The sequence below is a fragment of the Crocuta crocuta genome, unplaced genomic scaffold (genome assembly GCF_008692635.1).
Source record: "Crocuta crocuta isolate KB4526 unplaced genomic scaffold, BGI_CrCroc_1.0 scaffold138, whole genome shotgun sequence".
In the NCBI taxonomy this organism is placed as follows: Eukaryota; Metazoa; Chordata; class Mammalia; order Carnivora; family Hyaenidae; genus Crocuta; species Crocuta crocuta.
Genome location: NW_027532585.1, coordinates 2,379,398 through 2,398,063, shown reverse-complemented (window position 1 = coordinate 2,398,063; position 18,666 = coordinate 2,379,398). Strand labels below are relative to the sequence as shown.

At 40.7% G+C, this 18,666-nt stretch overlaps 1 protein-coding gene across 2 annotated transcripts in view; it reads left to right on the top strand.

The window, feature by feature from the left end:
- INPP5F (inositol polyphosphate-5-phosphatase F) overlaps positions 1 to 18,666 on the top strand; it is a 63,100-nt gene that overhangs the window by 14,036 nt on the left and 30,398 nt on the right. For both annotated transcript variants that reach the window (XM_077779481.1, XM_077779483.1), the window contains exons 2-7: positions 4,510 to 4,646; positions 14,125 to 14,253; positions 14,475 to 14,642; positions 14,759 to 14,815; positions 17,094 to 17,292; positions 18,065 to 18,244. In XM_077779481.1, coding sequence (XP_077635607.1) covers positions 4,620 to 4,646; positions 14,125 to 14,253; positions 14,475 to 14,642; positions 14,759 to 14,815; positions 17,094 to 17,292; positions 18,065 to 18,244 — 760 coding nt within the window. In that variant the 5' untranslated portion in view covers positions 4,510 to 4,619. The remainder of the gene's footprint in view (positions 1 to 4,509; positions 4,647 to 14,124; positions 14,254 to 14,474; positions 14,643 to 14,758; positions 14,816 to 17,093; positions 17,293 to 18,064; positions 18,245 to 18,666) is intronic.

Genomic DNA, 18,666 nt, shown 5'->3' with positions numbered 1-18,666 from the left:
AGGGCTTTCACTGAGCCACACTTTTTTTCTGGTAGATGATATAAATTAATACAATAGCCTGCCTTGGTGCTTTTAAAAATTTAGTTACAGAATTATGCCTGATGCATACTAGGACTGTCAAATCTTGGACTGGATGCTCCTTCTTTTTTCTTGTCTTAAACTATAAAACCTATATTTGCATCATTTAACCCTGTAACTAACATGTTCCTTCTTCCCAGACTTTCCAGGCTTACAGAGTTATTATGTGCTCTTTCAACTAAAGCAAAATAATTACAGAAATAAAGTTTGCTATTATTTCCCATGAGGTTTTTGTTTTGCTTTGTTTTCTAGAGTCGGTGGTTTTGCCTGGAGGAGAGATCTCCGTGTCCAATTCAAAATTTTCATTTTCTTTCCATTGTGATCATTTTAATTGGGTGTTTTGTTTCGTTTGTTTGAACACTAGTGAAAAAAGGTAGCTGTTTGGAGTAATGTTGATGTAATTCAAGAATTAATAGGCTGTCCTAGCTTTACCGTGGTCTTTGGCAGAAAATACACTTTTTAGTTTTTTATTCTCTGCTTTGCTAGGTAAGACTCCTAACAAGTTCTTTTTTTTTTTTTTAATTTTTTATTTTTAATGTTTTATTTATTTCTANTTCATAGGAAGTCTATGCGTTTCATGAATCAGAATAAACTGAGGGGGTGCCTGGGTGGCTCGGTCAGTTAAGCATCTGACTCTTGATTTCTTCTCAGGTCATGATCTCACGGTTCATGATTTTGAGCCCTGCATTGGGCTCTGTGCTGATAGTGTAGAGCCTACCTGGGATTTTCTCTCTCTCTCTCTCTCTTTCTCCCTCTCTCTCTCTCTGCCCCCCTCTCCCTCTCTCCTCTGCTTGCTCTCTCTTCCTCTCAAAATAAACATTAAAGCTTTTTTAAAATAAAAAATATTTTTTAAATTGAGATGTAATCCACATGCCATAAAATTCACCCCTCTAAAAGTGTACAATTCAGCGGTTTTTAATACATTTTCAGGGTTGTATAATTATTACCATTAATTCCAAAACATCTTTGTCATCCCAATTTGCTTAGATTATAACTAGTAGAAATCTATTCCCCTATTAATTTTACTTTTCATGTTTTCTTTTTTAAAAATTTGTATTAAAGTTCTTTTTTAAGGTTATTTACTTATTTATTTTGAGAACGAGTGTGAGCAGGGGATGAGGGGAGAGAGAGGGAGAGGGAGAATCCCAAGCAGGCTCTGCACTGTCAGCATGGAGCCCAATGCGGGGCTCGATGTCAAGAACTGTGAGATCATGACCTGAGCAGAAATCAAGACTCTGATGCCAATTTACTGAGCCATCCAGGCACCCCTTATGTTTTCTTTTTGATCAAATTGTGAGACTGAAAAGAGGAGATTAAAAGACTTAAGAGACCATTTAACCCAATGAGGTTCGGAGATCCATTGGAAGTCAACCCTAAAAAAAGACTTTTTTAAATCCATGGTTCCCACACTTCTAGCTGCTAAATGACTTCAAAGCAGATTCCAGATACACTGTATCCACCAGTGCTTTGGTATCTGTTTCAGCATCGTTCAGTGACCTAGGTGCTCTCTCCCTCTTTATCATCATGTATGGCATCATACATGGGCATCAGGTGCCCATATTCTATGGGTCTGTGTATGTCTGCTCTGTTCTCTGGTATTCATTTGATCATTCCTATACCACTACCCCTTTGTTTTATTTACCTGCTTTATAGTATGTTTTGCTATCTAGTAAATGTTAGCTCTGAGTAACAATAACATGAATTATAAAGATTATTTACTCCTCATAGCTATTCTCTGTAGCAGTCAGTTTTATCCCGTTCTGCAGATAAGAAAACCAAGAAGTCAACTGAGTATTGTGCTAAGTACCCGGTAAATAAGTGGTCAGCTAAAATTCAAGTTTGAGTTCTGACCTCATAGTCCAGCCCAATAAAGCCTCCCTGAAAAGGGAAGGCTGATATTTATAGATTTTCTCTGTTGTTTGATAATTTACATTCTATTTTTTCAGATTTAATCTTTATCACAAATCCCCAGATATATTAAACTTCAGGACATAATATATATATTTCTAAAGAGCACCTTTTTTCCCCCACATTTTTTTTCTGTAGAACTAGCTAACTATAAAAGTATGCATATTTTATTTTACAGGCCATTTCTGTATGCATATCTTACTTTAAAATGTATTTGACATTGGAAGTTGTATTTCAGTATTGGCAGGATCAGTATTTTTTATGAAAAAAAATGATGCATTTTGGTTTCCCAAGTGAGTTCATGCATGGAGTAAAACCTTTGTTCGAAGGTTAATATTTTTATATTTTGGCATTATGCCATTAGCTGGTTTACTGGAAAGGTATTTATTACATTTGATTATGCATATTGTGTTTTTCATTGCTGTGATTTATTAAAACCGTAATTTGCAATGTTAATATGAAATGTATCCAAAGTAAACTCCAGCTAGAAGGCATAAACTAGGGAAAGGATTCCTAGTGTTGGCTGTTTGCCAGCACTCTAATACAAATGATTCCTGTGACGTTAGGAATCCTATAGTAAGGATTTTGTTTTATTCAACAAAACGTGTTGACATTCAACAGTATATTCTTCGTTACTAACTCCTATCCTTCTGAAGAACAAGTGTTATGTGCTTTATTTATTACGTGTTAGTTTTATTATACGATAGATGCTTGATAACCTTGATCCATGCCTGAAATACTCCCTAGCCCGTGGTAGGTCCTTGGTTAACGTTTAATGATAATGAATAATGAAATGGCCTGTAAATGCCTTGACACTTCGGAGTAAATTTCCACCCTACTTTATAAAGAATTATAAAACTCTTCCAAACTCTTGTATCTATGAGATGCCTTATGTACATCTTCAAAGCACAGTTCCTAGAATGAGAGTTGACTGATATTTGGGGGAAATTGAAATACAATATATCTCTTTTAAGAACATTTTGTATATGGTGAATATATATCCATCATGTTGGTTTTCCACAAGAAATTACTGAAACACGATTATTTTTATTTTTGGTGCTAATTAGGTATTACTTTTTTTAAGGGTGTCTGTAACCTCATGAACTGAAAAATTGCATTTGCATGCTGTCTTTCATAGACTGTTTCTCATTTAATTAAAAATCGTTTGTGAGAAATAAAAATTTGGATTGGAAAGATCACTGTTGGGCCCCTGGGTGTTTTCTTTCCTTCTTTCTTGTACTTATTAAAGATTCCTTTAGTTTGTTTTACCATCTCCCTCCCCTCACCCCACCCATTCTCCTCAATATATTATTTGCTCACTCGCCTAGTGTGCACATGAAGTGGTTTTGGAGTCACTAACTTATGCCCTTCCAACAGATTCACTAACCAGAGTACAGTGTGATATACAGTTCTTATTGTCTTTATCCTTTTAAAAAAAATACTGTTTTCCAGAGTTATTTAGGTGACTTTTGTCTAACCGTGTGGTTACATTTTCCATTTGTATTAGAGTTAAGTTGCTGTTTACATATCATTTTTCGCCTCCTCCCCACTTCTGATTGAAAGCAACTATTTCTTTATTTTTGAGGAGATGTGAAACATCACCATGGTCCTAAGAGTCAGAACTATGCAAGAGAACTCAGAGAACTATCATTTCCCCTGATCCCTTGTCTCTCTCCCATTTCTGCATACTACTCCTCTCTGTGGGTAACCAGTCTCATTAATTTCTAACTTCTCTCTTTTATTTTTGTGTGTAACTGAGCAGTGTATGTGTATTTTCTCGTATCTTCTTCCATAAAGGCTGGCACGCTCTAGATATTCGTCAGTACTCTGATTTGATAGTAAATCTTCTATGACTTTATTATACCTTTGTTCTATAAATATATCCAGTTTATCCAGATAATACATCCAGGAATCATTTCTTGTCAGTTCCTAGAACATGCCTAATGTCTTTTCTACAGCCTCGTACTATTCCACTGAGTGGATGTGTCCTAATTTATTCAACTGCTGTTCTATGTTTGGACCAGATTGTTTCTAGTATTTTGCAAATACAAACTGTTGCAGTGGATACACTTGAGTGTACATACTTTTGGGCTGGTTGCATATCCTCAGGGTGGACTCACAAGAGTGGGATTGCTAGGTTTAAGGTAAGTGCACATGTTTTATTCTTAGGGATCACCAAATTTCCTTCCAGAAAAGTTTTATCTGTTTGAATTCCCACCAGCACTGTATGTCAGTGCCTGTGTCCCCACAGCCGTGCCAGTGAATGTGCTGTCATACCTTTTATTTTCCCCAATCCAATGGGTGAAAATGGCATCACTACATTTTAATTTACATCTCTCTAATTATGAGTGAGATGGAACATCTTTTCCCATGTTCAGGGCTGTTTTTATGTCTTGTCTTGTGCTTTACGTTGAAGGTTATATGTAGTGTATATATATTTTGTTGTTAGATTATTCATCTTCAGGTTGCTAGGATAGTAGCACTTTATAAACACCAGACATTTGTGTGACTTTTCTCTTTCAGACCTTCCATGGTGGCTTATTTTAATTCGGCAGAAAGCGTTGGTGGGCAAACTTCCGGGAGACCATGAGGTCTGTAAAGTCACCAAAATTGCTGTGCTGTCGCTTTCTGACATGGAACCTCAGGATCTTGAGCTAGAGGTAAGGTGGAAGTCTCAGGAAATTTTATGGAAGCTTGGCATAAATATAATAACAAATAGGAGGATTTGGTTTAATAGACCAAAATCATAAGTTTAGAACTGGATAATGTTTTTAAAAGTAATTTAATCTTGTGGTTTTCAAATTTCACTTTACTAGTGGAAATGTTCAAACTCTGTGAAATCCAGTGTATCAGATGCATAAAGGCAGAGGTGGTGATAGAGGGGAGGGGATCCTTGGGACCCTGTCCAGTTGGCCTCTCCTGGAAGGCCACTTTCTGCTTCAGGAGGCCCTCCAACTCTGAGCAGTACAGGCTAAAAACTCCTGAGTTGGGAGAGAGCAGAGTTAGTCAAGAAGGTGAGATTTAACTTACTCTGTATCCTTTTTTTATCTGTGTTTCTTGAAAATTTTCTGAGCATCTATTTCTTTTGTAATTTTTTTAAAAGTTTTTTTTTTTTTAAGAAAGAAACCACTGATCTAGTGCAATATTTTAATTTTTCAAGAGGAAACCAAGCCTACAATAGAGGGACCTAAGGCCAGAATAATGAGATTTCCCAGGGCCAGTAGTTTTTTTTCTTCTTTTTTTTTTTTTACATCCCATGGTACCACCACTTGGTAGAAATAACCCACGAAGGCATTTGTATCATGTTTGCTGTTGGTGTGGGGATGTGGCCTCACTCTGCCCTGGCCCTGGGGTACCCCAGTCACTATGTGATGTGTGAGGCCCTGAAGGTTGTGTGGAGCATCATATCTGATGCCTCAGACCCCCTGTAGAGTGAGTCCTGTTGTGTCCACACTGTACCGATGAAGGAAGGAGACTTGGCAAGAGTTAACTTACTGGTGGCGCATGGTGGAGTCTGGACCTGGACTCAGGCCATCAGGTCCTATATCGCTCTGCTGAGCTCCCTCCCTGTTACCTAAGCAACAAGTAACAGGTACCAGAGCACCCACTATCCCACAGTTTAATACATGTTTTTCTAGGCTCGTTTCTTGGGCAGGAAATATGGGGACAGGGTTAAATTGTTTAAAAAAATAAATAAAAATAACAGTTATTTTTATGCTTCAGCTTGTACTGGAAGTTTGACAATCTAATTTTTTTTATTTAAAAAAACCTTTTTTTTAGGTTTATTTATTAGAGATGGAGACAGCATGGGGGGGCGGGGTGGGAGTGGCACAGAGAGAGAGGGAGACACAGAATCTGAAGCAGGCTCCAGGCTCCAAGTTGTCCGCACAGAGCCCTATGCGAGGCTCCATCTCACCAACCGTATATCATGACCTGAGCTGAAGTCAGACACTGAACTGACTGAGCCACCCAGGCGCCCCGACAATCTAATTTTTAGAAAGCAACATGAAAATGAATTTAAGAGGACTCTTGTATTTTATTTATTATAGGAATCAAAAAAAGATTATAGAGTATTTCGTATTCCCCTTTATTGGTGCTAGAGCTAGAACATTAATCATCATTGCTCATCCAGTTAGGCCTATTAAAAGCAGGTTTTTGCAACCAGACTAGCAAAAACTCTGTTAGTTTACTAAACCAATAAATGTGTCATCAGTGTCTTTGGATGGCTTTGCTGACAAAGATAAGCATGGCTTTCTGTCCCCAACCTTTGCCTTAAGGGGGATCACTCCTTGGGCTGCCATTCTGGTCTAAGCACTAAGCTAGGGACCCTGGGGGTCGCCTGGGGGGCTCAGTTGGTTAAGCGTCCGGCGTCGGCTCAGGTCATGATCTCACGGTTCGTGGGTTCAGGCCCCGCATCAGGCTCTGTGCTGACAGCTAGCTCAGAGCCTGGAGCCTGTTTCAAATTCTCTATTTCCCTCTCTCTCTGACCCTCCCCTGTTCGCACGCTCTCTCNTAAAACATTAAAAAAAAAAAAAAACCCAGGACCCTGGTAGTTAGATTTAGAGCAGGGGACCAGCGTGTCTCGCACCTTACCCACATGCCAGTCTTTGGTTTGCACATTTGCACTCCCAACCCTGTCACTCCTCATCCAGAGAAGCTTGGGACCCTCGTTGGATTTTTCAGGGAAATTTTCTGATGNGGGCAGAGGGTAAGCAAATGACATTTACATGGGATATTTTAAACACAGAATTGTGAATATTATGAAAACTTTAAGTTTTTCATACTTCACATTTTCCCTTTCTTCTCTATTCTCAAGTAAAACAGATTATCTTTAAATAAAAATGAAAACAAGATTTCCCCCCAACATGAGAGAGTTGAATATTTTTACAGCACTGTTGGACTGTATTAGCTATAGCACTTAGCACGGGCATTAAGGGTAAGGTCCATGTTAAAAGTTGAAAGTATGTAATGGTCCCTGTTAATTGGGGGTAAATGTGACATAGAGAAAATATTTCCAGATCCTATTTTTGGCACATGTTTCTCCGAAGAGATGATTATTTTAGAAATCTGCACTTAAGCCTTTTCCCCTTTTTTTAGAAGAGCTTTTCAACAGTGAAAAATAGGAAAGGGCAGAGAACAGCTATGTCGGAAATCATGAATTGCTTCCTTATTTTCCAATACGTTAATTAAAATCTTTGGGATCTTTATTTCCAACTTCCATATAAATCCATTTAAAAGGAGCTTTTGGAAGCTTAGTAATCATTGTTATTTCTTTTGATTACGTAGTCAATTGTAAATGAGAAGGGAAAAAAACCCACTACTTAGAAATAATCGTTGTCCGTATTCTAGTGAGTCTTAATGGTTATTTCCATTTGCCTCAAGCTCTTTGAAGGAGCAATATTATTTTGAAATTTTTAGAGTAGTTTTCTTTTTTTTTTCTTTGCATTTTTACGATGTTCCTACTTCTATTATTTTTTCATAAACATACATATTTTTAAACTAAACTGATGCTTACATTTCTTTCTACCTCTTTCTAATTTGGAGCTCTATGTATTGTTTTCAGTGCCCTCACTGGGTCCTTTCCCAGCAAGGCCTCGGGCTCTTTAGTGCGGTCACTGTTCTCAGACTTGCGAGGAGGGCATCATCTGTCTTCTGTAATTGGAGCAGAAGCAGTCTTACTCCGGAGTCTGGAATTTAATAGATTTTTTAGTTTTCTGCCTTGGTTGCCTTTTCACCTCAAATATTAGGCCTGTTTACCAATTTTTAAAAAAATCCCCTTACTATACAGTTCACCCATTCACGGCATATAATTCAGTGGCTTTCAGTGTATTCAGAGTTTTGTGACCATCACCACAGTGCATTTTAGAACATACTCATCCTGTATGTTAACCGCGAAGAAACCCTGTGCTCGTTAGCAGTCACTCCTCATTTTTCTCCAAACCCCAGCTCCCTCAGTCCTAGGCAACCACTGATCAGCTTTCTGTCTGTCTAAATTTGCCTGTTCTCAACATGTCTTTTAAATGGAATCTTATAATATGTGGCCTTTTGTGACTGGCTTCTTTTTACTTAGGGCAGTGTTTTCAAGGTACATACCTGTTGTTTGTATATCTCAGTACTTAATTCCTTTTCATTCTACTGTATGGATATATCACATTTATCCATTCACCAGTTGATGGATATTTGGATTGTTTTCACTGTTTGGCTGTTAGGAATAGTTCTGTGAACATTTGTGCACAAGTTTTTGGTGGGCACTTGTTTTCATTTCTCTTGGGCATCGCCTAGGAGTGGAATTGCTGGGTCATATGATAACTCTCTGTTCATCCTTTTTGAGGAAGCACCAGACTGCTTTTCAGGGCAGTGTGCCGTTTAAAAAAAAAAAAAAAGATCTATANGGGGGAGATCAAATAGATAACATCGATGTTCTTTCTTGTGAAAAAACATCCTTTAAAGTTTTATAGCCTCTGTCCCATGTCTGCATATCTTATTTGCTATATCTCATTGCCTTAATAGATAACTGCATCATTTTCCATTTTTGGTTTCCCTTTAGACATCTGTTTAAAGGTTTAGCTCCACATGGACATAGATACCAACTTTGAAAGTAAAGTCATTTATTTTCTTTTTCTTAAACAGCAGCAGCAACATCAGCCCTTAATCTTGGTTGTGAAACGTAAGTTGCTAGAGTAACAGAAAACTAGGGGAGCACCATGGGGCCTCTGGTGGTGGTTTTGTTTTTTGAGATCGTATGATCAGAGCTGCGATAAGGGCCTAAGCACAGAACTGGCTGGGCCTCTGGAAAAGGGAAGGTGATCCCACAGTCAGTGCTGTATGTTGTAATCCCAAGAGCTCTGTCTAAACAAAGTTTTTAGGATCCCAAGAGGTTATTTTCTCTATCTTTGTTTTTTAGAGGGGCTAAATTTAACCCTTTTAGGATTAAGGAATGCACATGTTGTGATGGGCACTGGGTGATTATAGTAAAAACTTTAAATGGTAGCCTGCTTTTAAAAAAAAAAGTTAACTCCTTTAAAAACAGTAGTGGTTATACTTTTCTAAAGGTAACTGTGTGGAAGATTCTAAAGTATTTATTGAATTGTTTAAATTTAAATCTCAATTTTTATTTTTTTTATTTATTTGAGAGAGAGAGAGTGAGCATGAGCCAGGGAGGGGCAGAGAGAGAGAGAGAGAGAGAGAGAGAGGGAGAGGGAGAGAATCCCAAGCAGGCTCTGTGCCATCAGTGTGGAGCCTGACAACAAGGCTCGATCCCACAAACCGTGAGATAATGACGTGAGCTGAAATCTAGAGTTGGATGACTAACTGACTAAGACACCCAAATGTCCCTAAATCTCTACTTAGAAAAATTGGATTTAAGAGACAGAAATCGACTTCCAGGTAAGATGGTATCCTGAGTTTATGCTTTGCTATACAGATCACAATCCTTATCTGAATCCTTTGGGACCATATTTGTCTCAGAATTCAGGGTTGAGAGTTTTCAAAAGGCTGTTTCATGTACTCCATACATACCCAGTGAGTCTGGGGCATTACCCCATAATACAGTACATTAGTATTTCCTAAAGAATCATATGAATATTCATACTAAGAGAGGTAAATGATGATTACCATAGCCTCCTATCAGCTCAGGGCATATTAGGCCATTAAAGGAGTTTGTAACAAACAAAAAAATTAACTTGGCAGGTTTCATTGATTTTTGGGATTTTGTAGTTGTGGATAATGAAGTTAAGGGCTATTGGGATTAGGCTCCGTTCCAAGCCCAGGAAGGGGATAGGGTTTTTTGTTGTTGTTGTTGTTGTTGTTGTTGTTTAAAGAAAAGAAAAGAAAGAAAAAGAAAGAGGAAACAAAGCCGTTGCCAGGCCTAGGGGAGAGAAGCATCTTCATGGAACATAAATGGACAGTATGTTGAACTGAGGCCATAGGCCTCCTCGGTCCTCTGGGTCCAGAATCAGGCCGTGGGAGGTGGAGATTTGGCCTTTGCACAGTAAAGGGAACTAAAAGGGCTCCAGGAGAGATGGGGGCCTGGAGCCATGCTCAGTGCAACTTGCCACCTCATGAGACGAGGCTTGGTAGGTTGTCCCCTCTCTGTGGGGTCATCATGCATAAAGAATTCTCCTGTTTAGCCAGGAGCCCCTGCCTCAAGAAATGCTGATCTGGGCAAAAGGTAAGGATCCAAATTAACATGATGGCTCACAGCATGACGTAGTTGGGGTTGATAGGAGAGACACTTGGGGAGAATAATGGAAGATGGGTGTCCGGTATCTTGAGTAAGGGATCCAGTAGAGAGTGGAGTCGGTGACCTAGGACAACCAGAGGCGGGGCAAGACTTGGGAAACAAACGTTGATCAGCTTTGGAAATGCTGAAGTTGAGGGACTAGCGTGTCAGTAGCTGGAAGATGTTATATTTTTGGGTCATGAACTCAGAGCACAAGAGTGGTCTGAGTAGTGTAGTTAAACATAGCAGTAGTTCAGATGAGAAGAGAGGATGATGTTTTCTAGACTTCACGGAGAAGGGGAAGAGAGCTAAGGGCAGAACGTTGGGACACACCACCGTCTTTAGGGACAGAAGGAGATGCCAACAAAGAAGACTGAGCAGGAGCACTTAGAGGTGAGGGAAGAGCCCAGAGTCGTGGGAAATCATCACAGGAGTGAGTATTAGCGTCCTGTTCTTAGAGATAAAGTTTGTTCTCTCCATCTTCAGGGGGCCCTTGTGTTACTCTGCCTGAGCAGTCCCATTGGGCTTTTACTCTCTGTCCTATCCCAGGCAGCTCACAGTCCTCACAGTTCAAGTGACCACGACACCGTTTGTACCCTGCTAACTCAGAGGAGAGTCTAGGCTTAAAGAATGGATTAAAATATGCATGTTCTGGTAAACTCTAACGATGTTAAAAGATGGTAGGAAAGGGGCTCTTAGAGCCTGAAACAGATGAGAGAGGAGTGAATGAAGGAAAGGTCCTCCTCCTAGAAGGGACGCAGCAGGAAGCTAGCCTTGCAGAGGAGGGGGCTCCCCTCTTGAGAGTGAGGAATGTGGAGGTGCAGACGCAGTACGCCACTACAAGGTTACTTTAGAAGAGCTGGCTCTTGCGCATCGGCTTTCAGACATCCCTGGGGGAGATTTTGCCGGCTTGATAACTGTTAAGGAATAACTATGTCTGACGAACGCATACTATCCTGTTTGGGAGATTAAAACTGGCAATCGTCTATAACTAGGTTTGGGCACGTTTTCAATTTTTTTGAGAGTGTTATTAACATGACTAGATAATTACTAACATTCTGTATAAGAATTGCTAACCAACAGTTGCTCAGCGTTGCAAGCAGAAGAGGCAGCAGGGGTCTAACAGGAGAGCCTCTTGTTAAAAACTGCTTTTCTGCCACCCCAGCGATTCTCCAGCAACGCAGGCGGGGGGTGGGGCTGAGGTATACTCATGGAAGAAGGGCAGTGACACTCCACTTGGATGCACGCCCCGTGTGTAAACCTGGAGGTTACCGTTTGTATTTGAGCATCAGAGCTCATTCAGCCATGTAACAGATACTTCTTGAGACCTTCTATGCCGGGGACTGTGCAGCACTAGAGATACAGGAGGAAACAAACCAAACATCTCTGCCATCATGAGCTTCCGTGATAATGGGGAGGACAGATAGTAAACGTCCGCATAATTCTGTATTATGTAGTATGTCCGGAAGTAATACATGGCTGTGGGAAATAAAAGTCAGGCACAGGAAGGGCGGTGGGGGGAGTGCTCAGGAGTGGCGATTGTGGTGAGAGGCCTGGGGAGAGGGTGTGTGGGCAGACAGGACAACTAGAAGGGAATCCCGAGGAGGAAGCGTTCCTGACGTGTTGAGGAGCAGCAAGGAGGCCAGTGTGGGCGGAGTGCAGTAAACAAGGAGAGGAAAGTAGGAGGTGAAGGCAGTGGAGGGAAGGTGAGAGTCTAGGTTTGGACCCATTGAATTTGAGATGCCCAGTGGAAATTCAGGAGGAAATGTTGGGATTGGAAAGTCTAGAATTGGGGAGAGAGCCGGACTGGAAATACCCATTTGGGAAGGAGGGGTTGGCATATGGATGCTATCTGAAGCCATGACACTGGATGAAATCATTGAGGGAATGAATTTAGTTAGAGAAGGGGATCAAGAGCTGAGCCACAGACGTTAACAAGTCAAAAGGTCAGAAAGGAACCAGCAGAAAAGATAAAGAAGGAACAACCTGTAAAAGCCAAGAACAGACAGTGCATCAGCGAGGACGACAGAGTGGTCAACTGGGTCAGATGCTGCGCAGAGGTGAAGATAAAGACCACGAGTCCACCTTGGGCTTAGTAAAGTGGAGGTCATTGGTCACCCTGAAGATAGTTTATGTAGAGTAGTTGGGCGGGGGGTGGGGGGGTGCTAAAGCCTGACTGGAATGGGCCAGGGAGAGAAGGGGACAAGGTGGGCTGGAGGCAGTGAGGAGTCCAAAGAACAGGACGCTGGCTGGCAGAGGAAGAGGTGTCAAGGGAAGGCGTTAGAGGACAGATCTATCAGTATGTTTCTATGCTGGTGGGAGCGCCCCATGGCAGGAGGGGAGGCGGGGAGAGCTTCTGGAGCAGTGTGTGTTTGCTTAGCTCTCCTCTCCTTCCCTGTCAGCCTCAGAGCTTGGTAGTTTTGCTTTCTCTCCGGGAAGTCCGTTAGCTCAGTGTGGGCAGGACTGCTGTGAGCAGCTTCGTCCTTAGTTCCTTGTGTTCACAAGTGGAGCAGGAGCAGCTTAAAGTTGCAGTCAGCTTGTAAGACTCACGTGAAGAGGTGTTTCGATAGCCGTAATTTTGAAAAGGCCTAAAATCTGTAAGATCCTGTTATGTCTGACTACAGTCCAGTTACCAGTCTGCACTTCTGATTTTCCTCCAGCTTTATTGAGGTTTAATTGACAAAATTGTCCACTTCCAAATTCGATAGAACAGGAACACCTCTCCTCTTTTTATAAAATTTAAAATCAAAGTTTGAACTAGCTTTTGTTCTCATTTTTTAAATCCTGTTCATCACCTAGTAATAATTATTTTGTAAGACACTCTAACGGGCATGTAGTAACTGTTTGCTCTTCGTGAGAATCTACCACTTAGTGTAGGGATACAACCCGTGTGTTGAAAACATGGAATTAGCCTGCGTATAGCTAAAAGAATCTTTGTGTACCTCTCAGAGTATTTGCCTTGTGTGTTGAGCCCCATGAACTTGTACATCAGACCCTTGACTTTAAGCAGGTAGCCTTCTTCGGGACCTCTTAACATACTCCCATCTTCTTCCTCAGATTTGTCAGTTAGACTGCACATTTCCTGCAGCCTCTGCTGATTGCTTCAAATTTAATCTCTGGTCCCAAAGAGTATGTTTTTATGCTGATTCCGTTAGTATGTGTGAGGAGAGGAGGAGAAAGAGTGATTGAAATGTCCAGCTTTTAAGATTCCCAATAGAGCAGACTCTTGACATCTTCTCAACCCAAATGCTCCGTTAACTGGCACGAATGAATATTTAGCACAGGTAGCTGTAGAGTAATGCCCCTGGAGCATAGCAGATGTGTACTTTGCAATATTTTAAATCTCAGATGCTGATGTTCAAAGCATTAATAAACCTCAACCAGAGTGTTTCTTATTCTTCAGTTATATTGGGTAAGAACTTACTGTCACTATGATCCTGAATTTCCCACCCCTAAATCTTCAGGATGTCCTGTCCTGTGTTATTTTCTTATCCTCTATGATAGCTTTCTCTCTTTAAGTTTATTTTTTATTTATTATGAGAAGGGGCAGGGACAGAGAGGGGCAGACAGAGCGGGACAGAGAAAATCCCAAGCTGCACGCTGTCAGCTCAGAGGCCTATACAGGGCTCGATCTCCTGAACCATTGGGATCATGACCTAGGCCAAAATCAGGAGTCAGATGCTTGACGGACTGAGCCACCCAGGAGCCCCTCTGTGGTAGCTTTCTAATCCTTGAAACCACAGCTAGCTGTGCTTTCTAATATCAGGTGTCTGCATGGCCATTTTATTAATAAATCTTTGAGGTTTTCTTTTAACCACCGTGCATGAGCAGTAGCAGTCACTTCTGCACTTATACTGGGACATTTAACAAGCAGACAGTAATAATAATGAATTTGCTTTCTCTTCCTAATTATTTAGCTCTGTAAGAAGCATCATTTTGGAATCAACAAACCAGAGAAGATTGTACCATCTCCAGATGACTCAAAGTTCCTACTGAAGACCTTTACGCATATTAAATCCAATGTGTCTGCTCCTAATAAAAAGAAAGTAAGAGTTTCAATGTACGGGCTTGGAATTCATCTTTGATTACTTTTAGATTGAAGGGTAATTTCCTTCCCAGGAAGCTTGTTTTCAAACTGCTTGTCCCGTGCACGGTTCTTGGGATTATTTTCACTCCCTCCACCCCCACCCCCACCAGGAAGTTGGGTGTTATCCACATAATGCTGTACGTTGAATTCCTGCAGTAATAGTAGATTAATTTCTTACAGGTTAAGGAAAGTAAAGAAAAGGAGAAGCTGGAGAGGAGATTACTTGAGGAGTTGCTGAAAATGTTTATGGACTCAGAATCCTTTTACTATAGCTTGACTTATGACCTAACCAATTCGGTGCAAAGGCAAAGCAGTGGGGAGACAGACCCCCGTCCCCTCTGGCAGAAGGTACTTCTCTCACAGCTCAGGGCAGCCTTTGCCCCCCAGAACGATTTTTGGACCCTTTTGACTTCTATGGGAAAACACAACATGTTTCTGAACTGTTCATTCTCTACCTTTTCCAGGTTGATGACCGATTTTTTTGGAATAAATATATGATACAAGATCTTACTGAGATTGGTGTGAGTAGTTGTTTCTAAAATATCCTAAAGGTAGTTATGGTTGTTAAGCAAATTTTTAAAAACTGTAATAAAATGAATTCAGAATCTCACTAAAATGGGGACACCTGGCTGGCTCAGTCGGTAGAGCATGTGACTTTTGATCTCAGAGTTGTGAATTTAAGCCCCACACTGGGCATGGAGTCAACTTAAAAAAAAAAAAAAATCTCACTATAATGTTTTCCTCTCTAGGATGGGAATCATTCAGCTAGGAATGCCAAGGCATTGTTTTAAGACCTCTACTGCCTCGCCACAGGCCTAGTTTTTAGCAAGTTCCCATGGGATAGAAGTAATTTAAGCTGCGGAACTAATGTCCCCAGAGTTCCTAGGAGAGAGAGGTTTTGTCTGCACCCATTGGAAATGTTGAAATGCGCTTTGTCTTCAATGATGCCAGTCGCTTCCCTTTCCAGTTTCCTCATCTGGGGATTGGAGTAGACAGATCTCTGAGGACATTCCAGTACTGCCAGTATTTGAATCAGGGAAGAGAGGGAATGTATCGAGATTATTGTATGAGGACCCTTCCAGTTTAATGATTATTTTGTTCCTTCACTCTGTCGCCTGTGTTGAAGAATTATACCCATCCAAGGACAAGTCAGTCAGTCAACAAATATGTGTGTCAGGCCTACTATGTGCCAGTTACTGTTTTGGACACAAAGTGGGCCAACAGCTGAATGGATAACATTATCTTTTCATTAACTTTTCAAAAATTTCAAACCTTTTTTCTCCTTTCTAGCTCTCACCCTTGGTGGTGGTTAGTGGAAATGATTTTGACTTTAGCAGTGTCTACCATGAGATATCCTTCATGAGAATGAGGCTTGAAAATGTTCTCACCTCTTTGTATGAGGCTGATCAAACCATGACCACTGAAACTCAGTGATGGGGAGAAAAATGAGGGTGACGATAATGCATATTTTTCCTGCTTGCTGACGTACTGAGTTCTGATGTGTTCTGCAGGGTTTTGTCAGGCCCTTCGAATTACCATTTAAAACTGATGGCTTGCAGGAGACGTGGTGTTTGGCCGCGTACGTTTCTCTGTTCCTGTCAAGAGTTTTGCATTGTTGCTAGAACAAAAATACAGATAATGAGGATGGTGGTAAGAATAATGAATGCATATAGACCCTTCGTAATTTTCAATTCTAACCACCTTCCTAACATCGTATCTGCCACTCCATAAAACAAAACAAAACTGTGAGGCAGGTCCTGCCTGGCTTATGTGATTATGGATGATGAGGTGGGTTTGAAGGTCATGCTGAGGTTAAGGCTGGATACAGTTGTGGAGATGAGAGAGAGAGAGAAAGGGAGAGAGAGAGAGAGAGACACCAACACCCTGGAAAGCTTTTTACCCTTCACTCTCCCTGCAGACAGTCAGCTGGGAAACCGGAATATTCTTAGCCTCAAAGGCACAGAAGGGGAAATGTCTAGCTGTAATTAATACTCTCCTAATTATGTTGGGTGACTTTGTAAAATAAGATATTTATGGAAAGGATTTTTTTTTCTTTTTCTTTTTTTTCATTCTTTTTTTTTTTTTTGGTTTACTATATGGATTTAGTTTGGCAAGGCAAATTTTTTCTAAACTAGAAAATAGTTGGACATCTGCACTTTGTAGTAAGGGGATCAGAATTGGTTGTATGTTATTAAAGTCTTGATACAATAGTGAGTTAAAAATCAGCCTATAAGTGTTTTTTTCCCCCGTACCAATGAGAATAATCATAGTAACTATGTTTGTGAAATCCTTATAATAAGGAAGGTACTATGCCAAACACTTTTTACATTTTAGTCATTCACTCAACCTAATGTGATAATAGTTTTTCCTGTTTCTCAAAGCAGGACGGTGTGGCATGGTGAGGGTAAGTGATTCATCAGAGTGAGTTTGTAAGTGCCGTGGGTCCTCTCAGGCGGCTCTTTTTATTTATTTATTTATTTTGTAAGTGATCTCAACACCCAATGTGGGGCTCAAAGTCATGACCCCGAGATCAAGAGTCATAGCTATCTCTGTCCAGCCAGGCACCCCCCAGGCAGCTCTTTTTGAATGCTCGCCCTAGAGAAAAAGGCTCTCCCCTTTGTCTTCCTCCCTCTTTCCCTCCCTCCTCCTGCCATTCTCCAATAAGCAGAAAACATGGTTAAAAACTAGAAGGTTTCGGCTTCTAGTAAACGGACAAATATGTGCTGGCTTCTGTGTGGGTTTAAGAAAGCACCAGGGCTGAACAGAATAGAACCAACGTGATGTGCATATTGTTTTCAGACACCAGATGTGGACTTTTGGATTCTCCCCATTATCCAAGGTTTCGTGCAGATTGAAGAACTTGTGGTTAATTATAATGAATCATCTGATGATGAGAAAAGCAGCCCAGAGACGCCCCCTCAGGAGTCCACCTGTGTAGATGACATTCACCCACGATTTCTAGTGGCTCTCATTTCACGCCGAAGTAGGCACAGAGCAGGTGAGTAGAAGGGCTGAAATCATGTGCAAGTTAAATTCAGACTAGAACGGGGAAAGCGGCAGATGTGTTGAAATGCTAATGACAATAATGGATTTGGAAGCATAATTGGTTTCAAAGTGCTCAGTGACTCTAAATAGTGTGGTGTAATTGGAGACCAATTTTTGGAGGGAGGTGATTGGGGGAGAGTTAACAAAAGCAGAAAGAGAAAGAGGTATATATATGGAGAAGACAGTTATGGGATGTGCTTCTAAATACCATTGTTCCCACTGACAGCCTGTATCACGGTGATAAATCCTTCCTGAGTGCTAGCACCTTTGGGAAAACCCTTCCCTTTCAGTTCACTGAAAGTAGCTTCACTTCAACTTTTACAAAACAATGATATATATGGTTACGAGTTTGGAGGAAGCTGATGCTGTTCTGGCTGGAAGTTGCACATTAGATCCTTAAAGCTCTCCTGGAAGATGGATTTGGTTAAGAAGCATATCTAATCAGGGGCGCCTGGGTGGCTCAGTCGGTTAAGCGTCCAGCTTCGGCTCAGGTCATGATCTCACGGTGGTTCGTGGGTTCGAGCCCCACATCGGGCTCTGTGCTGACAGCTCAGAGCTGGAACCCACTTCGGATTCTGTGTCTCTGTCTCCCACTGCCCCTCCCCTGCTCACGCTCTGTGTCCTTCTCTCTCAAAAATAAACATTAAAAAAAATTTAAAAAGCACTTCTAATCAGACTAAATAATGTTTTTTTCCCCTCTGTCTTCTGTTTGAATTTTCTTTTAGGAATGCGTTATAAACGAAGAGGAGTGGATAAAAATGGAAATGTTGCCAATTATGTGGAAACTGAGCAGTTAATTCATGTTCATAATCATACTTTGTCATTTATTCAAACACGAGGCTCTGTGCCTGTCTTTTGGAGCCAGGTTGGGTATCGATATAATCCGCGACCTCGGCTGGACAAAAGTAAGCATGTCCATCACTTAGTTTGCCATGATGATTTGAGAGAGTATTGTTTAAAAATATTAGGTACTTTATAGGTTTGGATTTGCTTGGCCAGATACTTCATTTAAAACCAACCATTTAATCCACTTAGTGAGATGTAATAGAGATATCGTAATTGCAAGACTATTAATGGTTGTTGACAATTTAAGTACTTTGTTTAACAATAAAAAATGCTCTAACAATAGAGAAAAGCATAGCTTATTTCACAGATTTTAATTGCTTCGTTGGAGACTACTTTATGAAATGTTTACTTTTGGAAAAGGGTAAATGTATCCAATATTAAAAGAAGCAGGGAATATGCTCAGATGGTATCTACAAAAAATAGATACGATGCCTTTACTTAAGTGTCTTGCTGCTTATGGTTTATTGTTGTTTTAACTATT